This window comes from Protomyctophum parallelum (genome assembly GCF_964188405.1).
Source record: "Protomyctophum parallelum genome assembly, chromosome: 10".
NCBI lineage: Eukaryota > Metazoa > Chordata > Actinopteri > Myctophiformes > Myctophidae > Protomyctophum > Protomyctophum parallelum.
This window is the reverse complement of record NC_139704.1, coordinates 42240980-42264687: the sequence shown is the minus strand read 5'-3', so window position 1 is coordinate 42264687 and position 23708 is coordinate 42240980. Positions and strand designations below refer to the sequence as shown.

At 44.3% G+C, this 23708-nt stretch overlaps 2 protein-coding genes across 2 annotated transcripts; one reads left to right on the top strand and one right to left on the bottom strand.

Moving 5' to 3' along the window:
* Positions 1–446: 446 nt before the first annotated feature.
* On the top strand, positions 447–3656 carry dnajc9 (DnaJ (Hsp40) homolog, subfamily C, member 9). The gene is made up of 5 exons (XM_083774523.1): positions 447–800; positions 1093–1224; positions 2708–2962; positions 3056–3142; positions 3247–3656. The coding sequence occupies exons 1-5, from the start codon at positions 627–629 to the stop codon at positions 3355–3357; spliced, it is 759 nt and encodes a 252-aa protein (XP_083630649.1). The 5' UTR covers positions 447–626; the 3' UTR covers positions 3358–3656.
* Positions 3657–3714: 58 nt separating this feature from the next.
* Positions 3715–23453, bottom strand: fam149b1 (family with sequence similarity 149 member B1). Its single transcript, XM_083774522.1, has 15 exons — positions 23099–23453; positions 22190–22303; positions 20776–20920; positions 20121–20275; positions 19343–19486; positions 18158–18316; positions 17341–17522; positions 16992–17134; positions 8108–8226; positions 7129–7353; positions 6595–6718; positions 6059–6184; positions 5416–5497; positions 5117–5254; positions 3715–4934 (listed from the first exon to the last, which is right to left on the bottom strand). Exons 1-15 carry the CDS (start codon positions 23143–23145, stop codon positions 4852–4854), a joined length of 1986 nt encoding a protein of 661 aa, XP_083630648.1. The 5' UTR covers positions 23146–23453; the 3' UTR covers positions 3715–4851.
* Between the last annotated feature and the right edge of the window lie 255 nt (positions 23454–23708).

The window sequence follows — 23708 nt, the reverse complement described above, 5'->3', positions numbered from 1 at the left end:
TGAAATATTTATTAACAGTTTGCAGAATTACAGTACATTTGAAGCACAAACTCAATACAAAGACTGCTAACTGTGAGTGGACGACCCAATTAAGCATTACAGCTAACATTTATTCTCGACAACAATAAACGTAATATATTTTTTTATTTTTAGCAGTTTATAATTACACTAAATAGTCAAGCAAGCCCAATCTATGATTTCAAGTAGAAATATGTATACTCATATTCATATTTTAAACTGTAGCCTACTTTTGTATTTTGTTTTCAATGCTTTTCTCCGCCTTTAGTCTGTTAGTGTATCAATGAATCAACCATAAGGGGCGGGCGACAGGCGTATGCGTAGCAACCTACCGTAAGCGTAAGCACGTTTCTTACGTAGTCTCTCTCACGTGACTGACAAGCCAACCTCCTGGCCAGCGCGCCAAATATTGACAAGGAAACAAGAGGAGAGGAACGATATCATATTGTGTGTCATTCTGTAACATTAGTAGATGTTTTGAGAAGGTTTTCGGGACGTAATTAGAACCCCAACGTTATACCTTCACGGTTTGGAGCCAGTAACCGCTTAACTTCGAAGTGGTATTTAATTCAGTTCTCGCGCGCTGAACAACCGTTAGGTCCGTTAGAATGGGTCTTCTTGCCCGGTGCCAAGAGTTGTTCAGCACCTCCAACCTGTACGAGGTACTCGGCATCGCCAAGGAAGCCACGGACGCAGAGCTCCGGCGAAGCTACTACAAGGTGTCGCTGAAGGTTCACCCTGACAGAGCCCCCGAAGACCCGCGGGCCACGGACAAGTTTCACTGGTAGGTAGATTAGAATGAGATCGACTGTAAATGTGTATGATGATGATGATGATGATCTATCTGTCAAACACAAAACGCTGTAGTCTGTTTGACAGCTTGTTGTTATTGCTAGCCTGCCCTATATTGCAGGCTTGTAGCTAGCCTGACCCGTGGTCCAGCCTGAATCGCTGCGTTCTGTGAATTTGAACCCTGTGTGTGTGTGTGTGTGTGTGTGTGTGTGTTATTTTCTTGATACTATTCATCCAATGCGTTTAATAACGTAAAGTTCTATATATGTTTAATCTGTTCAGGTGTTGGGGAAGCTGTATGCTGTTTTGAGTGACAAGGAGCAGAGGAAGGTTTACGATGAACAGGGTGTGGTGGATGAAGAGAGCGACATGCCCAGATGCTGTGAGCAGGACTGGAGGCTGCTGTTCCCCAAGGTGATGATGATTTTTAATTACTGTACACTGACCCATCACTGAGTCACACATGAGTCAGATGCTGTATGTTCGATCTCTTTGTTAATGTGTTCACAGTTTACACGACCTCACATGGTCATTGTTTTCTAGGAATTAAACTACCGGTATGACATCATGCAGGGTTGAGAGAGAGACCCAAGGAGGTCATTGTGCATGTTCCAGGCCGGTATAAATTATCTCACTAATATGATGTCACAGCTTTCATTATACAGCACAACTAAAGTTAAATATTTGAAAAAGGGATAAAATGCAGTTTGCTGACAAGGTTTAGCTCTGGTCTCTGGACGGCTGGACGCACGCACATGGATGGCTGCAGAGCCATTCTGTAAAAAGCAAAATGAAGATGAAATTAGTCTGACTGAGATAATAGTTGAATTTGTATTATTATCTGAGAAGTGTAAAATACATAAACATGCATCCTTGAGAACCTAGTACTGCATGTCATCTGTGTCTAGCATTATTAATCCATCATGCAGGGGCGTAATGTTCTTATGATGTCAGTGAGTGCTCCCCAGTCAACGTACGAGGAAAGTGTTTCCACCTTAGAGTATATATTCTAAGGTGCCCACCCACCCCGCAACATCCCCCCCCCCCCCCCTAATAGCCTACTTTATTTACAGTTTTCTAATAAACACAGTGGTGCGCTTTCAGTTCACAACGAACACATTACATTGTTTCAGCATCTTGTTTCAACATCTCAGCATGATCAATGATCAACAGTAAATAATTAAATTGTTTCAGCGGCGGGTGGATTTTACCTTTAGGGCTAGAATTGCGTGGGACGACGACGCAGATTTATTTATTTCCCCCAGATGGTCTAACAATGTCATGATTTGACCAATGTATTACCAATCTCGTACACCATTGCTCACGAAAGCAAGATCCTTGACCCAATTGCACTGCATCTTACCTTTCAATTAAAGTAAAAGTAGTCTGAGGAAAAGGAACAGTTCTGTTCCCCGGACACTGTTTTGGGATATTTTGCTGAGATGGCTCTGTTAGTCAAGTCTCAAATCAGCGTGAGCGTGGAGATTACCCGGTGGTGTTCCTGCCCCTCCGCTCCCTCCCGGCTCATGGCTCTTTACAGATGGGCCGACGGTACACACAGTGGTGTTGCTGTAGCCCTGGTCGAGTGCTTGCTTACAGCTAGTGAGAGAGACTCGCTGTAAGCACTGGACCAGGGCTAGTGTTGCTGCAGGAGTGTGAATGAACCGTGCGGTCACTGGAACAAAGCCACCGTATTAGCATTTGAATACCTGTTCTGGCCTAAGCACCCCCACCCCCCATAAAGGTGTGTGACTACGTGACAACATGACCAGGGGGAGGGGAAATTCAGTCTTAATTTCAGTGGGTGCATATTGGCTTATTATTTTGCCAGTGGGTGTTTGGGCTCTTGGACACCCCCGGAGTTGACGCCGTTGAATCCATGTGTTGTCTGTCTCAGATCACAGTGCAGGACATCCTGGAGTTTGAACAGAAATACAAGGGCTCGGACGAGGAGCACCAGGACGTTATCCATCTCTACGTCCAACACCAAGGGAACATGGATATCATCATGGACTCTGCGCTCTGCTGCTCCCAAGAGGACGAGCCCAGGCTCCGTAGCATCATCTCTGATGCCATCCAGGCGGGCGAGGTCACTCCCTTCCCTGCCTTCACTCAGGAGAGTGAAAAGAAGAAAAAAGCACGGCAGAATAGGGTGAGGGATTTCACGGTGTTGATTGGGGTCGAATACCCAGGGGAGAGGGGACTGTTATTCACAGTATATACTACTGTGTGTTTCTCCTCGCAGTTTGAAAAAGAGAGACAGGAAGCTGAGGAGATGAAGAGAGAGATGGGACTTGGTGAACAGGAAGACAGCCTTGCAATAATACTAAAGGTAAAACACGCATAGATGCATGTGATGGTAATCAAAAGATAATAGTTTTACTAAGTGGATAATATTTATAGTATACTGTATGTTTCTTTTCACTCATCTTACAGCAAAGGCAGAAATCAAGGGAGCAGAACTTTAACAGTTTCCTGTCCGACCTGGAAGCAAAATACTCCAAAAAAGGAGGAAGCTCTCAGAAAGTAAGAAGAGGAAAAAAGTGAAGACTTACTTTGAGAGCAAACCAGTATGAAGTTGTGTAATGTTGGCAGACAAGCTTTTCTTGGTTCAGAATAGACGCACTTAAAATAGAATGTGTTGTATTATTAATGTGCTATATGCTTACATCCAAAGCTGTTCACAGCTCGTCCTATACCCGACCTCTAATGTGAATATGTAACAGCATTTGTATTGCATTGTATGTCATACATATCAAAATGTTGCCTATATTTCTCTTATTCTTTGAATATGAGCATTTATATTCCACGACTTCAGAGAAGACAAACTCATTTATATGTATATTTTTGTATGCATCTCTTTATTCTTTTGTATAAAATACAGTGTTAAACTTCAAAGGAGATGCATTAAAGAAGAACAACTTTACATTTCAAGCTTCGTTTTTCATGTTTACCAAGGCTGTCTGATGTAATAACTGAATGAAGGGAGAAACACCTTTTCTGCAGGTAGCTTGATGTTACTGTTCCAGTTAAGTAAGAAGAGAATAGAATCTTCTGCCTAAAGGGACTGAATGTTAGACTTCATTAAACAACCAAAGTCAACACAAGTTCTCCTTTGCGGATGAGAATAGTTTAAAATGTACGACAGTACATACAGTGCAGCACACACTTGACTCTGTACACAGAGTGGAACTCTGAAATCCCTCTCCCTAAAGTACAAAGAACATAAAACATGAACTAAACAGTGTAATAACTGTCTATATTGAATTTAAAGCTAAACTTTACATTGTCTGACTAAAGAGGTGCCACCTGCAATGAATACAATACAGCATCATCATGGCTTGTGCTACAGTGCAGTCTGTCACTGGCTAATGCAGCATCAATATTCCTTCTCATGCCTCCAAGAGCTTAAACTAAGCCATGATCACTGACGGACAGGGAGAGCATGTGGGAAAGGTAACTGGAAGCTTTCCATTTAGATGGTGTCTAATCCCACTCGTGCAACGGTACGGGAGAGGTTCTGTATGCGTCCGTGCTTATCTTTGATACACAGAGGCATTGAAAGTTGTCCTTTTATGAAAAAGACAGTTCCAAACAGCCTGATGAAGCATTGTCAGTATAAAAACAGCTTTTGTTGTCCTTTTCTGTGCCTGTTGAGCTGTCATGGCCTGCATAGACATTTACTGTTATTAAGACGAACCACAGAGGACAGTACGCAACATACAACAGTACATTCAAATATAAATACGCAAATATACATCTAAGCCATACACACATCCAGCACATACGTACTTAAAAAGTGAGAATCAACCGGACAGTTACCGTTTTTGGCAGCTGTGTAAGCTGAATTTCCAACATAAAAAAATAGGCCTCTAGAAAACAAAATGGTACCGGTAATCGATTAATAAAATCACTAACCATACAGTATAATACAAAACAGTATTCCGCTACTGCTGAAAAGAAAAGACAAAAATCCGAGGGCACAGTTGGGTGTAGCAGAGTTTGTGTTGCGTACTTAAAATGGAGCGTGGCGGGCTGAAGCTACAAACCAGGTCTGCTGCCTCTTGATGAAATACCCCCTCGTGTGTACGCCCGTGGTAGGACTGACACGGGCACCAGTCGAGCTAAAGAGGATCAGAGGTGTGACAAAGACATGTGAGTTAATGGACTTGTCGCACTGCACATGGCACCCTATTGAGTTGTGTGTGTGTATTCTGATGTAATTATAGATAATGTATTTATTCACTATTCAGATCTCAAAATAACAGCAATACATTCAGTCAGGAAATGCCTTAACTCTACTTACCTGGGAGGGGACCTTTTGGGTCTGGCTCCTCTTCATCCTCAATAGGTGAGTGGCCCAGAGGGTGATGGGAGAATGAATCCAGGAAAGAAGAACTACTGATGCCCAGACTGATGCCTGTCACACCAATGCCAAGCGAGTCTGAAGGAATAAAGTCAATAAACACAATGGAACACATTTATTGGTGCACTAAGAAATTACTGCTGCCTTTTGTGTAAAATTCACTCCAAGTGGCAGACTTTCTATAAGCGAATCTAGATGGAGTGAATGAAGGTTAGATACATCAGAGCCGAACTGCTGACCTGTGGCCACAGAAGCCCTGCTTGGCCGACCCTGGCCGATGTTGTCCAGCACAGTGAAGGAGCGACGGTACGGGGTGTCTGACTGGAAGCAGAGGTTTACAGTTCAAACTCACTGCCTGTACAACAAATGGGACTAACCATTAAAATAATTTGCACTTTCATCACATAAATTAGATTAAAAATGGATCAGCACTATTAATTAAAACCTACCAGGCAGAAAAAGATACTCTGCATAAATTATCTATCTGAATTTATGTACGTAGAATGAACTTGTTGGATGTTGGTGATCAATTAGGACAAAATGTTGCCTCAATCTCCAAGCTATTAAGGTTTTGTTTTGTTTAACTGAAGCTTTCCGGCTATATACATAGAAGGGTGCATTAGCATGGCCTTTCCTCTGTGCCGTATGCAGTGCATTAAACAGCATCCTACCGGCCCAGGCGGTGGCGTAACCGTCTAGGCACCCGACTGGTAATCCAGTCGCAGTGTGCCGCGACTCCCGAGCCCGACACGGCCTTTACTGCATGTCATCCCCCCATCTCTCTCCCGTTTCCTGTCAGCCTACTGTCTGTCCCTTCAAAAACCAATAAAAGGCGTAAGCCGCAAAAATATCTTAAAAAAATAAATAATAACAGCATCCTACCCTGTATGTATGTGTAGTGTTGGGACGGGAGAAGACGTCGAATACATGGTGACGATCCCTTGGGAGCGCATTTCCCACTTCATCTGTTACGGCACTGTGGGCGCGGCTGGATGAGCCTCTCTGACGCTACACAGAAACACCCAGACATAAAGCACCCCATGATTCTGTTGTATACAAAGGCTGGTTAAATAAAGTCTCCAAATAATCAGTTTTTAGCTTAGACGAGAGTTTATAAGATGCTAACTGCAGATAGTTTCACTTTCACACCTTGGCTCAGTCTAAAATCATATGACCAGATTGCATAAAGGTTAGTTAATAATGACCTAAACAGTGAATGCATTAGCCCCAAACAGCAATTCTTAGTTCAGGATATGTATTGCATCATGTCATTCATCCTCTATCTGCACTTTCCAGTCACTGCCCTATCCAAACAAAAAGCAACAATGCCATTAATGACAGTCTGTCACTTCTTTAGTTTTCCAGCACATTAACGGTGCTTAACAATGTGTTTTACTGTAAATATAGTAGTGCTGTACCTGTATGGGTCTCAAATGCTGGCCTGAGTGGGAGGACTCCATCTCTACTGTACTAATGGGAGGTAGGAGAATGTTCCTGCTAAGAGGCATCAATGGAGAGGTCAGGCGGTCACTGGCCGTGGGTCTGTGGAAGTGGGCACACAAATATCCACATTTCAAATCATGTACACCCCACTAAAGAGCAGAAACATCTAACCTTCATCATTTCCACAACCACTGGATTTTGTGGCACAATTTCCATGGAATCTCCATCAAATGAAAACTGAAATACCCTTTCCCGTTAATCGTTCACCTGTGGTTCATGACAAGTTCATGTTTCAAAGTGCAGCGTACTTGTACACATCCTACTGTATTAGCCCCCCACGGCCCACACACCAGGCACAAGTTGAAAGGCAAACTGCTGTCAAAGTAATCTCTGGCACTTCAGAGACCACAGGAGAAGGCGAGCTAGGCTGAGAAGAAGGGGGTGGGGGGAGTGGGTTAGTGGTGGTTAAAACGGAGGAGAACCGGCTGCTCCGGCGACATAGCACTCACAGGCGCGTCCCGCGGACGACCTCATCCATGGATCCCGCTGCACTGGACTGAATCAGGCTAGGAACCAGTGGCAGCAGCGTGCGGGGGGGAGGGTTTCTACGTCGCGCCGATTGGGCCGGACGGGACAGCGAGGAGGAGCTCTGCTCCAGGGCCCGGCGTGGGCGTGGTTTGCTAGACGGGACCACGCTGGAGCCCGGTCTATGGGACACCCTCTCCTCTGGCTCCCTGACGTGTGGAAAGGTCACACATTAATGGACAACAATGGATACAAATGGATAACTGGTGCACTCACTCCTGCTGCTAACTGGCTGCAGTACTGCTATGAATGACAATGTATTTTTTACAATGCGTGTAAAAAACAACACCTGTTTTCAAATTGAACAGTATGCTATGCAATGTGTTATCGCCTTGGTTTCAGACAGTAAACCACTGTGTTAAACCAGTGCCAGTACAATGTTACTGTACAATTTAGAAATTTAGCAGACTCGATTCTTATCCAGAGCAACTCGCAAGGTGCAAGATGGTAAAGTGAACCCTAGTGCCACAAAGTAAATAGGACAGCATCTGTCTAAACTACATCTCGAGGTTAAAATAACATTATCTCTGGCATGTATTTCTATGATTGTGTTACATGTGCTGTTTGTTTGTACAACAGACTTCATAATACACTATGAAAAACCCATTAAAACCGGGAAAGCATCTGTGCCATTTTAGAATATTGTGTTCGCTATAAAACACATCTGCTATTTTGTAACATTAACCCATTCTAGACGGGAACTCCTTTTGGTGTTTTAACTAAGCATTATGGTATACTTTAGCTATTGAAAAATAGCAGATCTACAACCTACGAGCTTGTAGGTCTGCTATTTTTGAAAAATCGTAAAAATGCGGCACAAATCTTTGAATATACTGTATATTCTTTCAGAGCGAACTTTTCAGGCCTAAATGGGTTTTAAGTGCAGCACTACAACGACCGTACTGGGATCTGTCCAGCACCCCCAGGTTCCTCTGCTGTAGCGGGATGCCGTGGATCATGATGAGGTCATTGAAGTTGTGGTGGGTCACCACTGCTCCGGTGCCCGGTGCCCTGCTGCCCTGCTGGGGGACGAAGGAAAGAGCAAATGGGGGATGGAGAGAAAGTTGAGAGGGAAAGGAAAGAGGGTGTGGTGGGGTGGGGGAGGGGGGTGTTTGTTAGATAGGTAGTAGTACAACAAAGGGCCAATGACCAAAATGTTGTCTAGCATGGCCAGAACATCGGAGAGCTCTGACTGCCGATATGTCTTGTGACATCTAATTTCAATGTACCGGTAGCTGGATAGCAATTTCGAGATTGAAAAAAAACAATTAAGACGTAAGGCCAGTCCTTCATAAATTCGGGGTATCACAACGTTTGTTACTGGCCAGTTTGCTGCAGTTCTGGCAACTACATTGAATTTTAGATGTCACAATATCATTAATCTGGCTACGCATTGTTGTTGAGATATGTAAGGAAAGCCCGAATGAAGACAAAGTAAAAACATGTAGAGAAAACTGATTAATATCTTAATGACCCCTTTATTATACCTTAAAGGCACATTTATACTAGGAGATAAAAAGAAAAGTGAGTTACAATGGATGGCGCGCATACACTGTGTTGGTGACAGCTATATGGGTCACGTGGTGTTGTGTGCTACTAGCCTACGTCACTCATAGAAAGTCAGCTGTTCGCAAAGCGGCATTTTCATGAATGGAAGGAGAGAGGGGGTGAACGGGGAAGGTCCAACTTTGTTGACCGCAAATCGCTTTTACGATGCTATGATGCACTGTGGTAACTGGTAAACTTCTTAACTTTAATAAACATATACCTAAAGCAGTACTCTGGCCTGGAGCAGTGATTCTCATTATAACAACGACTAAAGCAGCGAGTCTGACAGATAAAACATTTCCCCGCTTTAGCCTCTCGGCGTCATACGCTATAGACGCCTTACATTGTCAACAAAGAGTGACACAAACACAAGGATTGGAGCCACAGAAGGACGTGACAAGTCACACTTTGGACGCGGAGCAAACTTGCGAAATGCACAACACGCTAAGCAATGGAATGATCACACACCAAGGACCGGAGCGCATGCACAATGACAGGGGGTAACGTAACACAACCCGACCCATTTCGTTCTGCTTTGACATTATTGGCTTGTTTGGAACAGTTTGAGCTGGATCCGCCGCCGAGTGGAAACTGTCATTGTGTGAATACGCTGTGGATGTGTGCCCGCCGGGCTAACGCTATTGTGTGTCAACTGTCAAACAATTAACGTGCTCTGCTCTTTGCGATCGCCGATCGCTGTGGCTGTTCTATGTGGCTGGTTGGCTTGCATTGGATCCTCATTGTGACCGTGTCATTTAACTGTGCATTCAAAATGAGTGGAACGAAAGTTGATTCAAACGTTGGGAAACAGGACAAGGAAAAAAGGAAAATAAATCTCACTGAAAAGGCTCTTGCAAATAAAATCGAATCAATTCAAAAGGAACGCAAAAGGAAAGTGGATGAAATAAAGGCTCTGACAACCTCTATCAAAGAGCTCATGAAAAATGACAAAAACGTGTCACTGGTTAAAGGGCAACTTGATGTTTTGATGCAACTGTCTCACACTTCAAATGAACTTCATGTCTCTTTAATGCCTCTTATCCCACCCGATGAACAAAGAAAGCAGAATGAATGGTTCTCAAAGATTAACAAACATACAGATGGTCTTATTGAGGATGTTAATGCCTGGTTAAAATCCTCACATATCGGAGGACCTCAGTTAGAGGCTCATGAAAGCCCCCTGCAGCATGAAGCTGCTGAGGAGGAAAATGGAGGTGTGGGAAATGTGACTCAGTCACATCAAGTTGATAATGACCAGGAGGATGTTTTACCATGTGACAGCATATCCAATATAAGCAGCAAAACTCATGGTTCAAAATCCATAAGGTCAAGAGTGTCCTCAACTGCTTCTGAACGTGTCAGAGCCGAGGCCGACTTGGCTGCTTTAGTGGCTCGGCAAAAGTTGCTTCAACAAAAGCATGCTCTTGAAGATCAAGAAGCCCAAATAAGAAAGCAAAAAGAACAACTACAGTTTGATTCAGACATGGCCGCATCAATGGCTAAATTGAACGTCTTAAGAACCTCTGGGTCAGGGGTGCGAAGTGCCACTTCTAGAAAAACTGTGCGGAGTGCCGCTTCTAGGAGCTCAGATGGAATGAACTCCTATTTTGAAAAGGGCCTCAACATCAATGCAAAGCCATTCACACCACACAAAGATGGAAGAGGACAACCCACTGTGGTTGGAGGCACACGGCCAAAGGAAAAACAATCTGATGGAGCCATACCTTCCCAGAGGCCCTCAGCGCTCACACAGAGACAGAGCATGGTCCTAGAGGCTATAGAGCCTCCATTGTCTTTGCATAGAGATATACAACCTCTCCCATGGGCTCTTTCTAAGAACACCAGCAGTGAACAGAACGACATGATGTCTATAATGAACAAACAAAATGAGATAACTTCAATGTTGGTGCATCAGCAATGCATTGCTTCACTGCCCAAAAGAGACATACAGCTGTTTGATGGTGACCCTCTGCAGTATCATGGCTTTATGCAGTCATTCAAGCAGACCATAGAACGGAGGACCGACAATTCCATCGATTGCCTGCACTATCTAGAGCAATACACCAGGGGGCAGCCTCAACAGCTAGTCAGAAGCTGTCAGCACATGACTGATGGCACTGGATATGATACAGCAAAGGCTTTACTCCAGGAGCACTTTGGAAATGAGCATGTCATTGCATCCGCATACATGGAAAAAATATTCTCGTGGCCAGCTATTAAGTCAGAGGACGGGAAAGCTTTGCAAGCATACAGCCTGTTCTTGCGAGGATGTTGCAATGCAATGAAAGACGTGCACAACTTATGTGACTTGAACACATCCGCAAACATGCTTGCTATGATCAAGAAGCTGCCCTACAAGCTGAGGGACAAGTGGCGAACAGAAGCATGTTACATCCAAGAAAAGCATCGCAAACGAACCATGTTCACCGATATTGTGACCTTTGTTGAGCGTGAAGTGAGAATCGCTACCGACCCTGTATTCGGAGACATACAGGATGAAAGTGGAAGAGCCAAACCAGTGCCTCGTCTTCAGGCTAGAGGGAGTAGCTTTGCTACCACTTTCACAACGGTTGAAAGAGATGCTCATTGGGAGAACAGAGACGAGGACAGACCTGAGAAAACATGCCTTTTCTGCAAAAGGGGAGGACACACACTAGCGTCGTGCACTCTATTGGAGAGGAAATCTCATCATGAGAAAATGGAGTTCCTGAAGAAACATGGAGTCTGCTTTGGATGCATGTGCACTGGGCACATCAGCAGACGGTGTACGGAACGTCTGATTTGCAAGAAATGTGGCTCACGACATCCTAGCTTGCTTCACATCCACTCCGATGAGAATTCAGATGCAGAGAAAGGCGGGAACAACTCAGACAGAGCTCCATTTGAAATCCACACCGGTGGTCTTACTGGGGCCGGTGATCAAGATTGCAAACTTGCCATCGTACCGGTTAAGGTGAAGTCAAGTAAAGGTCAAGGGTTAGTGGAAACCTATGCCTTCCTAGACCCAGGGAGCTCAGCGTCCTTCTGTACAGCGGGTCTGATGGAGAAGCTTGGACTTTCTGGAAGAAAAACAAGAATCCTTTTACGGACAATGGGCCAAGAGAAGGTGGTTGACAGCTGCATTGCATCAGATTTGGAAGTCGCTGGCTTGGACAGTGACCAGTACTGTGCAATGCCCAAAATCTTCGCACAACAACAGATGCCCGTCAACAGAAGCAACATCCCACGACAGCAAGATCTGGAAAAATGGCCTCATCTGAAGCATGTCTATCTGCCACAGATCAACGCAGACGTGGAAATGTTGATTGGTTTGAACGTTCCCAAAGCCTTGGAACCACTGGAAGTCATCCGAAGTATGGATGGAGGGCCATACGCAGTCAAGACAATGCTTGGATGGACTGTAAATGGACCACTTGGAGGGGATAGCAGTGACAACCCTGTGACTCCATCCGTCAGCATTAACAGGATCTCGGCTGTCACTCTTGATGAGCTCTGGAACCAGCAGTTCAAGACAGACTTCCCTGAAAACAGTCAGGATGAATTGCAAGGGCTGTCGAGGGAGGATCGTAAGTTCTTGGAAATGGCTGATGAGACTGTGGAACTCGTTGATGGCCATTATATTGTTGGATTGCCACTGAAGGACAAAACTATCAGCATGCCCAACAATCGTAAGGTTGCAGAGCAACGCACCCTCAACCTGAAGAGGAGGTTTAGTAGGGATGCGTCATTCCATAAGGACTACACTGCATTTATGGACAACTTGATATCCAGTGGATACGCTGAGAGAGTGCCAGCTACAGGTCTGGAGCGGAGGGACTGCAAGGTTTGGTATATTCCTCATCACGGGGTATACCATCCCAAGAAAGGAAAGATCCGTGTTGTCTTTGATTGTGCAGCAGCATTCCAGGGTGCATCGCTCAATGCACAGCTCTTGCAAGGACCCGACTTGACGAGTGGGCTGGTTGGAGTCTTGACCAGGTTTAGGATGGAGCCCATTGTTCTGATGTCCGACATCGAGGCCATGTTCCATCAAGTTCGAGTGCCAGAGGCAGATGCAGACTTACTTCGGTTTCTCTGGTGGCCTAATGGGGACTTCAATCAACAAATGGTGGAATACAGGATGGTTGTCCATTTGTTTGGCGCAACATCATCACCAAGCTGTGCTAACTTTGCCCTTCGGAGGTGTGCCGAAGATAATGAAATGCTCTTCAGCCAGAAAGTGTTTGAGACCATCATGCACAGTTTCTACGTCGACGACTGTCTTGCTTCCATAGCCTCAGAGGATGAAGCCATATCGCTCTACCAGGACTTGGTAAACATCTGTGCCAAGGGAGGCTTTCATCTGACTAAATGGCTGAGCAACAGTCGACGTGTGTTGGCAGCAATACCGGAAGAGGAAAGAGCAAAGGAGGTTAAAGACTTGGATTTGGACCACGACCTCCTACCAGTTGAAAGGGCACTGGGAGTGCGTTGGTGTGTCCAGTCTGACACCTTTAAGTTCAGTATAACCTTTCAGGACAGGCCACTGACACGTAGAGGAATCCTTTCTACTGTCAGCTCTTTCTATGACCCTCTTGGAATCCTGTCCCCTGTGGTCTTCACAGCTAAAAGGATTATTCAAGACCTATGCCGGAAGGGACTAGGATGGGACGATGTCATACCAACATCTGCGGCACAGGAGTGGGTCGACTGGCTTAAGGAGTTACATCTGTTGGAGGGCTTCAGCGTCAGACGATGTTTAAAACCACCCAACTTTGGAGAAGCAACCAGCGCCCAGTTGCATCACTTCGCTGACGCAAGTGAAGAGGGATACGGCACCGTCACCTACCTGCTGTTGCGCAATGACCATTCCCAGGCTCACATTGCCTTCATAATGGGAAAATCCAGGGTGACACCTTTAAAGCCTGTGACCATCCCACGTATGGAGTTGACTGCGGCCGTTGTGGCAGCTCGCATGGACAAGCTATGGAGGAAGGAGCTAAGACTGCAATTGCAAGACTCAGTGTTCTGGACAGACAGCACCTCCGTGCTGAAATACATTAAGAACGAATCATCAAGGTTTCGCATCTTTGTGGCGAACAGAGTCACAGAGATCCTCAAGATGTCCGATGCATCACAGTGGAGGTATGTGAATACATTGCACAACCCTGCAGATCTTGCCTCCAGAGGTATGAGGGCGGAGCTGTTTCTCAAGAATGAGACATGGATATCCGGACCACCATTTCTCATGCAACCAGAGGAGACTTGGCCTGTTAACCCAGACAACTTGGGAGAACTTCCCTCTGGAGATCCTGAGGTTAAGGTGTCAGCCGCCATCGTCTCTGTGGAAGAAGAGGAGGAAGATAATGTGGCACGTTTGATCAACCGCAGCTCATCTTGGAGACACCTCACAAGAGTAATGGCATGGATCCTGAGGCTCAGAACCTTACTTTGGAACAACAGGAAGAGGAGAGAAGTCACTGGACGTGATTCTCAGTCGGCATCAAATGGAACTCAACACAAAGATGTTCTTGACAAGGAGACTTGTCTCTCATTGGAAGAGATCAAAGGAGCCGAACTGGAGATCATTAAGTTCTGTCAAAGAAGACGGTTCCCTGAGGAGTTCTCTTGCCTTGAAAAGGGAGAGAGTGTGAAAGGGAACAGCCACATTTACAAACTCAGTCCGATGCTGGAAGATGGTGTGTTGAGAGTCGGAGGCCGACTTAGTAAGGCTGCCATGCCCGAAGAGTCTAAACATCAAGCCATAATAGCTAAAGATCTCCACATCTCAGACCTAATCCTACGGCAGATACATCAGGAGGTTGGCCATGGCGGTAGGAACCACATGTTGTCAAGGCTGCGCCAGCACTACTGGATTCCTGCTGCAGGGGTTTCCATAAGGAAGATCATTTCTAGATGTGTCATCTGTCGTCGGCTACATGGAGCTGCAGGTCAACAACAAATGGCAGATTTGCCTAGTGACAGAGTGTCAACAGGAGAACCTCCGTTCACTTATGTCGGAGTCGACTATTTTGGCCCATTCGACATCAAGCGTGGCAGGAGTCTTGTGAAAAGATATGGAGTGATCTTCACATGTTTGACAATTAGAGCCGTGCACATTGAAGTTGCCTCATCCTTGGACACCGACTCATTCGTCAACGCCTTGAGGCGCTTCATTGCGAGAAGAGGACAGATCAAAGAGCTGCGCTCAGACAATGGCACCAATTTCATCGGTGCAGAGCGTGAGCTGAAACGAGCTATTGAAGGATGGAACCTGCAGCAGATCAATGATGTGCTCTCCTTGAAAGGAATTAAGTGGACGTTTAACCCTCCTACCGGATCACATCACGGCGGAGCTTGGGAGAGGTTAATTCGCTCCATCAGGAAGATTCTTAATTCCACCTTGAGGACACAGAGTCTGGATGAGGAGGGACTCCATACAGTACTCTGTGAAGTGGAGTCGATTCTCAACAGTAGACCTCTCACTAAGGAATCCACAGATCCGAATGACTTGGAGGCTTTAACACCCAATCATCTTCTGCTCCTGAAAGTCAAGCCCAGTTTACCACCTGGCCTGTTCCACAAGGAGGACAGCTACGCACGCAGGAGATGGAAGCAGGTGCAATACATTTCGGATCTCTTCTGGAAGAGGTGGGTTAAGGAATACCTGCCACAATTACAGGAACGGCAGAAATGGACAAAAATCAAGCGGAACTTTACCTCCGGCGACATAGTGCTCATAATGGATGATTCTGCACCACGTAATTCCTGGATCATTGGGAGGATTACAGAGACAATTCCAGATCGGAATGGACTTGTTCGACAGGTCCGGATCAAGACCCGGACCAGCCTTTTATGCAGACCCGTGACAAAGATCTGCCTTCTTCAGGAGTCTATGGAGTCGTGAAGGCTTCACTCCTTTTCCAAGGATTTGGAATTACTTTTTCCCTGACATTGGGGTACGCTTCACTTTTTTTCCAAGGATTTGGATTTACTTTTTCCCTGACATTGGAGTACTTGACTTTTTCATGACTTTGAATTCGTTTTGATTTTGCGTGGGGTTCTTTTCAAGACCGGCAACGAACTATGAACTTCTTGCGCACAAAAAATCGCAAAAATGTGAAAAAGAATGTAATGTAAACGTTTTTCAATATGAATCGAATCTATGCATTTATAATTATTACTGTCTATTATGTAATAATTAGGGGCCGGAATGTTGGTGACAGCTATATGGGTCACGTGGTGTTGTGTGCTACTAGCCTACGTCACTCATAGAAAGTCAGCTGTTCGCAAAGCGGCATTTTCATGAATGGAAGGAGAGAGGGGGTGAACGGGGAAGGTCCAACTTTGTTGACCGCAAATCGCTTTTACGATGCTATGATGCACTGTGGTAACTGGTAAACTTCTTAACTTTAATAAACATATACCTAAAGCAGTACTCTGGCCTGGAGCAGTGATTCTCATTATAACAACGACTAAAGCAGCGAGTCTGACAGATAAAACATTTCCCCGCTTTAGCCTCTCGGCGTCATACGCTATAGACGCCTTACACACTGCACTGACATTTTGGCTCTAAGTGAGAGAGTTACAGTACATACAGTGGGTGGCTTTTTCTGCTTTTTCGATTTCCGCCTGGACTTGTGCTTTGAGCCCATTGACTGTGTGCTCTTTGAGAGGGAAGAAAGTATGACCACAGGAGGAAGATGATATGAAAGGAAGAAAGACAAATGGGAGAGAAAGAGAATAAATGTTGAGAGAAAGAAAGAAACTTTAGAGGGTCAAAGAAAGTGACAGAAAACAACCAGATACAGGGAAAAAGACAACAGTGATACAGGTTAATGCATTTTCAGCATTGAAAAAGAAAGAAAAGGACTATAGAGTATAGACAGGAGTGAAAAGAAATTGGCCATCAAGAGAGTGGATTGTGGAAGCATCGTGAGACTGCATCGCTAATGACACTATGAGGTGCTTTATATAGTATATGCCACAGTTATCAATACCAAAAAGACAACTTGCATTCACATGTATCAGTGACTACGGTATGATACTATTTTCCAAGTCTTTGATTAATAGATGGGATACTGTAACAACTTTCATTTATCTGGTCTAGTGCTTGACTGCAAGTGCGATGTCGTGTTTATGTGCCCCCCAGGATTGGTGTTAATTCACTTTAGTCTAATTCAGGAATCACTGTTAATAAATGTCTAAATCATTCCTGAATTACAGCCGGCTTAGGTAGGCCACTGGCCCGTCAACTGACCTGGGACTGCAGGCCGGCTGTAAGCTGAGGCACCCTGCTCTGCCCCAGTTTGGGCAGCAGTGTGGGCAGGGTAGACAGCAACATGAAGGGGTTCTGTGCGTCCGGCTGGGCGAGGCTGAAGGTCACAGAGTTTCTCTCATCATCTGTAGATTAAACTACAGTTAGAATTAGGGATGTCCTGATAAACTTTTTTTGTTTCCGATCCAGGACAGGTCCATCTTCATGACATGACTATAGCGATAATGTGTGATGATTTGCCATGATGTTTGGGCAAAATATGTAGGAGTAAAATGTATTTTGAAAAACATCTGAGGGTCTAAATACAACCTGGTTCAACACATCCCTGTACCTGAGACACAGCCTTCCCAGTACCGTTGCACTAGCTCTTCCATCCAACCAACCAGTTGTCTCCACACGTCATCAAACAGCAGGTCAAGGACGGCCTGACGCCGGCATCGGTACGGCGAGACAGGAGGCAGACAGTGGCGCCTCGGGCCCGACTCCGAACGTTCCCTCTCCGATTCATCATCTCTGCACACAACAGCAATGAGGGAGGGTCAGTAATCACTAGAAAGGAGTTTACAAGTTATCTATGATTCTACGTATATATATAAAATATAAATGCACTAATGCAGGGGTCTCAGATATAATAATCAGGGGGGGGGGGGGGAGTTGGGCCGGGGGTCGCGAGACATGGCCAAAGCATTTCCGGGGGTCCCTGGCCAAAAACGTTGAGAACCCCTGCACTAATGCACGTCATCTCTGAGTATCTGGCTGTGATGTGTGTGCGTCCACATATCACAAGAACCACCAGATCTCCTAGGACCCGAGGGAGTGCAGTGCTGCGAGGAAATTCTGTCAGGTCATCGGTTTTCGAGGAATATCTATAAATCCACAAATCTCTGTATCTGGGGATATGATACCCCTGGTGTCATCATTATGACGTCCGGAAGACATTGGATTCAACTTATTTAAATATGGTATGAAAATAAACTACATTTGAATGTGCACTTGTTAAAGCACATACTGATTTGCAAAGTATTGCCTAGATTATTCATGTTTGTTCAGTCGTTTTTCATGACGTTGGACAAAATTACGCCATACACACATTTGAATTAAATTGTTTATACTAATTCTAAGTATTGTGATGATATTCCGTGACTCACAGGTCTCTGTAGTCAAAGGCCAGGTATTCCTCCATCAAGCCCTCTGCTTCAATTACTTTGGGCCTGTCATGACTCTTAATGCCACCAGGGCCCCCAGGTGTAGCATCGGACTCCACTGATGATTGGACCAATACAGCTCTCCTTCCCTGCACATTCAACCTAATCCAAGACAGGACACGTACAGATGAGTAAGCACTGTAGTTCATGGGTATTGAGGTTTACTGTGTACATTAAAATCACCAATTAAGACACATACAGATATAAAAGACGGAAACAACTAAATAAGACCAAAGCTGAAAATTTGTAAGTTATAAATCAGTGAGGTCTGGATATTTAACAGCAGTTATCATTAAATTATCCATAGCATATTGAGGCATACATTTTTAGTGTGAGTTGTAGATTGTTCCGTGAAACTGGAGCATCATAGAAGAAAGCAGATGTTTCCCAGTTCAGTATGAGAATGAACACTTGAAGGGATATGGTCAGAAAATAAAAGTATTTGGATAAATTCTAATATACAAATGATCAATTGTGCTTATGCTTGTACTGCAAGGTGAAACTTTATAATAATTAGTGTTAGCACTGGCCTTTCTCTCACAATCTGTCTAATAAAATACATAATCTGAATAGAAGCTTTTAGTCTGTGGCATTGACTGCTGTGCTTCAAGCGAACAAGGCAGTCACAGAAACCATTTATCACAGCCAACCCACAGGAGGGTCTTTGGCTAACTGACTTGATCCTTTGACAAGCCACGGTATCTAGGTCACAAAGCCACAGAACCAACCAGCGGACATCCATAATTTATGTGCTACTGCTAACAGCAGTCAGCTGTCACAGAAGCCAGTAACTGTCAGGGTAGAAAGATGTTACAAGATTTATTGTGACTTTCATGAACTAATTAAATTCCCTAGCTGTCACACCCACCAGTCATTTCAATATTGCCCTGATTATATGAAATTGACATGAATAATAAAGTTTTTTACTTTATGTATTTGTACTTTCTACTACTGGAAAATCAACGTTTCCCTATCTAGGCCCCATTAAGCAGTCCAGAATATTTGATAAGATCAAAGACTGTGTACAGTTTGACAAATATATCAACATTGAAGTTGAACTTGTCTTCCAATTTTAGTCAGTCAGTCAGTCAGTCAGCCAGCCAGCCAGCCAGCGTTAGTGCTGCTTACTCTGTGCCACTCCCATCGTTCTCCTGGGCTTTGACACTGCTGTCCTTGGGCGTTGATGGTTGACTAGTAGAGGTGTCCATCCCTGAGGTGGCATACCACTGGAAGCCTTCATCACTGGAACACACCAGCTGAGTCCCCAGGATCCTGGAGAACAAAGACAGACATACACATGCATTTTTACTAATACGGTAATTACATCCTATAAAAATCAAAAATTCTTCTTCATGTTATTATTATCATCTTGTTATAGTGTATTGTTGTCTTTATGGAACATGTCCCACCAACATTTGGGTGGAACGGGTACTCTGACACGGGTACAACAGGTATTGAATAGCCGGGTGGGGCATGGCTCTCCAACTTCCATCGTTACCGACTCTGTGCTCTACAGCAGAGTCTAGTTTTTTTATAAAGCACAAAATCAATGTAACTGAAGTATTTATTTTACTCTCCTGTGTGACCGAGGTACACCGAGACAGAGGTCACGCTGGTGTATCTTACTATACATGGGCAAAATCTATCTGTGTGTGCCTGTTGTTCATATACCTTTACGTGTCTCAAGTACCGTCCAATCCGATCGACTTCAAACTCAGGTCACACACCACTGAGCCAACCGGTATACAAAATGTTGGCATACACAGAGATCCAGTTATCAAGAACCACCAATGCGATCAATCTGTGTCATTTTAGATTTGAGCTAAAAAGCATTATTTCATACTTTGGCTATTTTTTAGAATCAGCCTCAGATCAGGAGGTCAGAAGTGTATTCATAGTGACCTACCGGAGGTGTGGGAACGTGGAAGCCCATTGCTGACACTCATCCTGTAGCCCGCGAAGCTGCCCTCCTCCTCCCTCACTACATGTCCCCTCGTACAGCTCCCTGTCGATCTCCTCAAACATCTGCTGGACCTGCTGTGATGCTGCCTTGTCAAACTCCTTTGGGACAAGATTGGGGGAATAGGGGCATAAGACAGACAGAGAGACACTAGTCATTACTGTACTCAGTGTCACATTGTGGTGAGACTTTTATTTTTTGAGCTGTTGTCAATGTTGGCACCTCACTGCTGATTGATTGAAATATGTATTAACAGTTTGCAGAATTACAGTACATTTCAAGCACAAACTCAATACAAAGACTGTTAACTGTGAGTGGACGACCCAATTAAGCATTACACTTGTTTACAAGAGGGTCCACCATGTTCTGCTGTGTTTATCTTACTGCAGGCTACAACATGCATAATGATGAGCTCTGGTGGCACCGACTAAGACAGAAATGGAAACACTATTGTTCAATTTTTATACTAATAAAAGTTTATACTAACTTTTATATTAAGTTAAATTAACATTTGTGATTTGACTTTGTATGCGTTTAATCCTGTGTGTGGGAAGTCCAGGTGTCAATCATTCAGTGAGGGAATGAGCTGAGGGACACTCACATCATATCCCCAGGAGAACTCAGAGCTTCTCTCTGTGGAGATCCCGGTGCCGGTATAGCTGTGGATGCCCGACCAGGACTGGGTGGTGTCTCCTGTGATGACAGTGGGACAGTCAGACCGGCCTGAGGCAGCTGATGTCTCCGAACTGAATGAGAAGGGGACAGGAAAAGTCATACAAAGCATTTAGATGTTTGTATTAAAATCAGCCACGTGACCATGGGAGGGTGCCTTTTAATACCATCTCATCCCATCTCAAAAACATTGTATGGTTCAATGACAATAACAGATGGTATCATGAAGGAAAGGCATGCAGCTCTGTTTATCTAAAGAACGAGAGCATGATGTTATTTTCACACTCGATTTGATGGGCGATCAAAAGACCACCGTCTGCACTCTGAATCATTTCTTGTCCAACGAATAAACCTGGCACTGGCAGTGTTTGCTGGTGGGACTTTGAAGCCAGGTTAGAAGCATTGATGCTCCACTAGGGACTCCTGCTGGTTGTCAGAAGTTCAAGGAGAAGGTGGTGTGAACCTCTGCGTGTTGTTACTCTCTCCCATGTGAAACTCCATGCTGTCTGGTGAAAAGAAGCAGCTGCCGTCTCTGAAGAGGTTTATTTGAAGAGGCATGTGGTTATACACCCTCCCCAGATAAACAGTTGGATTTGACAGTGATGAGGACTACAGTATGGATGGGGGAAATAACTGGGAGTAAAAGGGAAAAATAAATAGTTGCTCAATGAAAAACATTGGCGATGATAAAGGGCAAGGCATACATTTCCAAGTGGAAATCAAAACGCAAAGGTAAACGTAATTGAATATACAGGTCGCCTCATTACTTATTCTTTGAACTACACATACCAGCGTCTGAAGAAGGCAATGTGATATCAATTAATCCACAGCTCTAAGGCATCTGGTTTCACATGTTCGGAGCATTGAGATTCATTGCCGTCTTCCAGAAGGTGTACTGTTACAGAACACCTAGATAAAGAGCCAGCTGCACAGAGAGAAAGCATCTATTCATTGTGTAAACCTAAGAGCGTAATTTCAGCTCTTAGGTTTAAAATCAAGCAAGTCTACAACAATTGTGAATGTTTAAGCTAAATGAGCAAGCAAGACTAGAGGGCTCAAGTGGTAATACCCACACCTAATTCAAAGTTACAAAAGAATAATAATTTGCACACTGAAAAAAGTAAGCCAGAGGCTCTGGTTATGAAAGAATTCATGACTCCGACCATTTTGTCTCCACAGCAGTGGCAGTGCGGGCGTTGTGATCTGTCTGTCCATCTGTCAGTATATGATCCATGTCTTCATCTGCCAAGCTCTGCTGGCTAGTCTGTGTAATGTGTATATAAATTACATGGATTTGCAATATCTAGTGGGCTGCCTGTACAAAGAGCTCTTGTCCCAGTTACCTGGGAACGGAGACAGCTTCTTGGAGATCATGGAGGAAATGCTGAGGGGCCTGGTTATCATCCGCTTCCTCTGGGAGAGGGTGGTGGTCAAGACTGCTTCGGGACAAACCACGGCTGCCCAATAAAGAGATTCGGGACATTGATAAAACAATGAGAAGCAGGTATGTAATTGCAAATCTTTAGGCAAGGATCACTGTGAATGTTTGATATGAAAAACAGCAAAAAAAGAAAACAAAAAAAAGATTACTACGAGGTTAATTATTTGTTTTCAGTGCTGAAAATGTATTGCCATCACACTGTACGTGCTTGTGTGAGATCATTGTGTAAAGTCCATCGACTGACCTTGGTATGACAGATGGACTATACTGTCACTATAGAATCAATACAATTCTCCTTTTACACCGACACATGATAGTGGTCACCAGTGGTGTCACTCATCGTCTCACTTTCTCCCACCAGTGTCCAGTGAGTGACAACAATCAGTCAGGCTATGCAGCATCCACTTGTTTTAACAGAACATGTTCCATCCATGTGCTTAGTTAGTATAAAGTAACGGTAACAGCAGATAGGTGGGAACACAGGATGAATGGGCACCTCAGTGTTAAATTGGGTATTTATTCCTAAATGCTGTCAAATAAAACATTTGGAAAATATTTTAAGTAAAGTAAAGTACAGGTATACATGATTAGAACATGCAACAAATTGCTAGAAAACCTGTATCAAGTCCAGTTTGGAGCACAGACAAGATGTCTATTCATTGTACACCATCATTGTATTATTCATTGTATTTCAAATACTTTATTTTGTAACATTTTGGAGAGCCAATTTCACATAATGTGCCCAGGTGCCCCTTCATGAGCCGAGTCCCTTCAAATGCCCCTGTATCCCCTATAACAGCTCTTTACTCACATCTCGAGTTTGTGTGAAACAGGCCGTCTGTTGTATCTAGAAATCATCCTCTTTCTCGGGGTTTAAAGGCACAAGCCCTGAGCTCTCATTCCACTCGCCTCCTCCAGTTCCACGACTCGCTGTGAACTCTTTGGACAGAGGACGGACATTTCCTCTTCTACACACCAACACCATTAATCAAAGAGAGCCTGTACTGTAGCCTGATTTTAGCTACGATGCTGTTAAGTGTGGCAGGTAATGTTATGAAGCGTATTGTGGTATTATTCTACCATTAGCTAGCTAGCTGACCGTACGATTATATAGAGATTTATAGCCATATAGGGGGCGTAAAAGCAAGACATTTCTCCTCTTCAATTCGCCATATAAAGTATATTTAAATGATGTGCTTTTTCGTCGTGATGTTGTCCATTGATCCAATTCATTGAGTACATGATAATGTCTTATCAGTATCACCACTTCAGAGGAGAAAGAGCAGATTCACAACAACACCAATCAAAACGGCTGTCATGGATACCTAACTTAGTATTCGCATTGCTTCATGGGAAATAGATTTCGAACTACAACTGGGGGCCATTTGTTATGTTGAAATTGTTGAAATATTGACTACAAC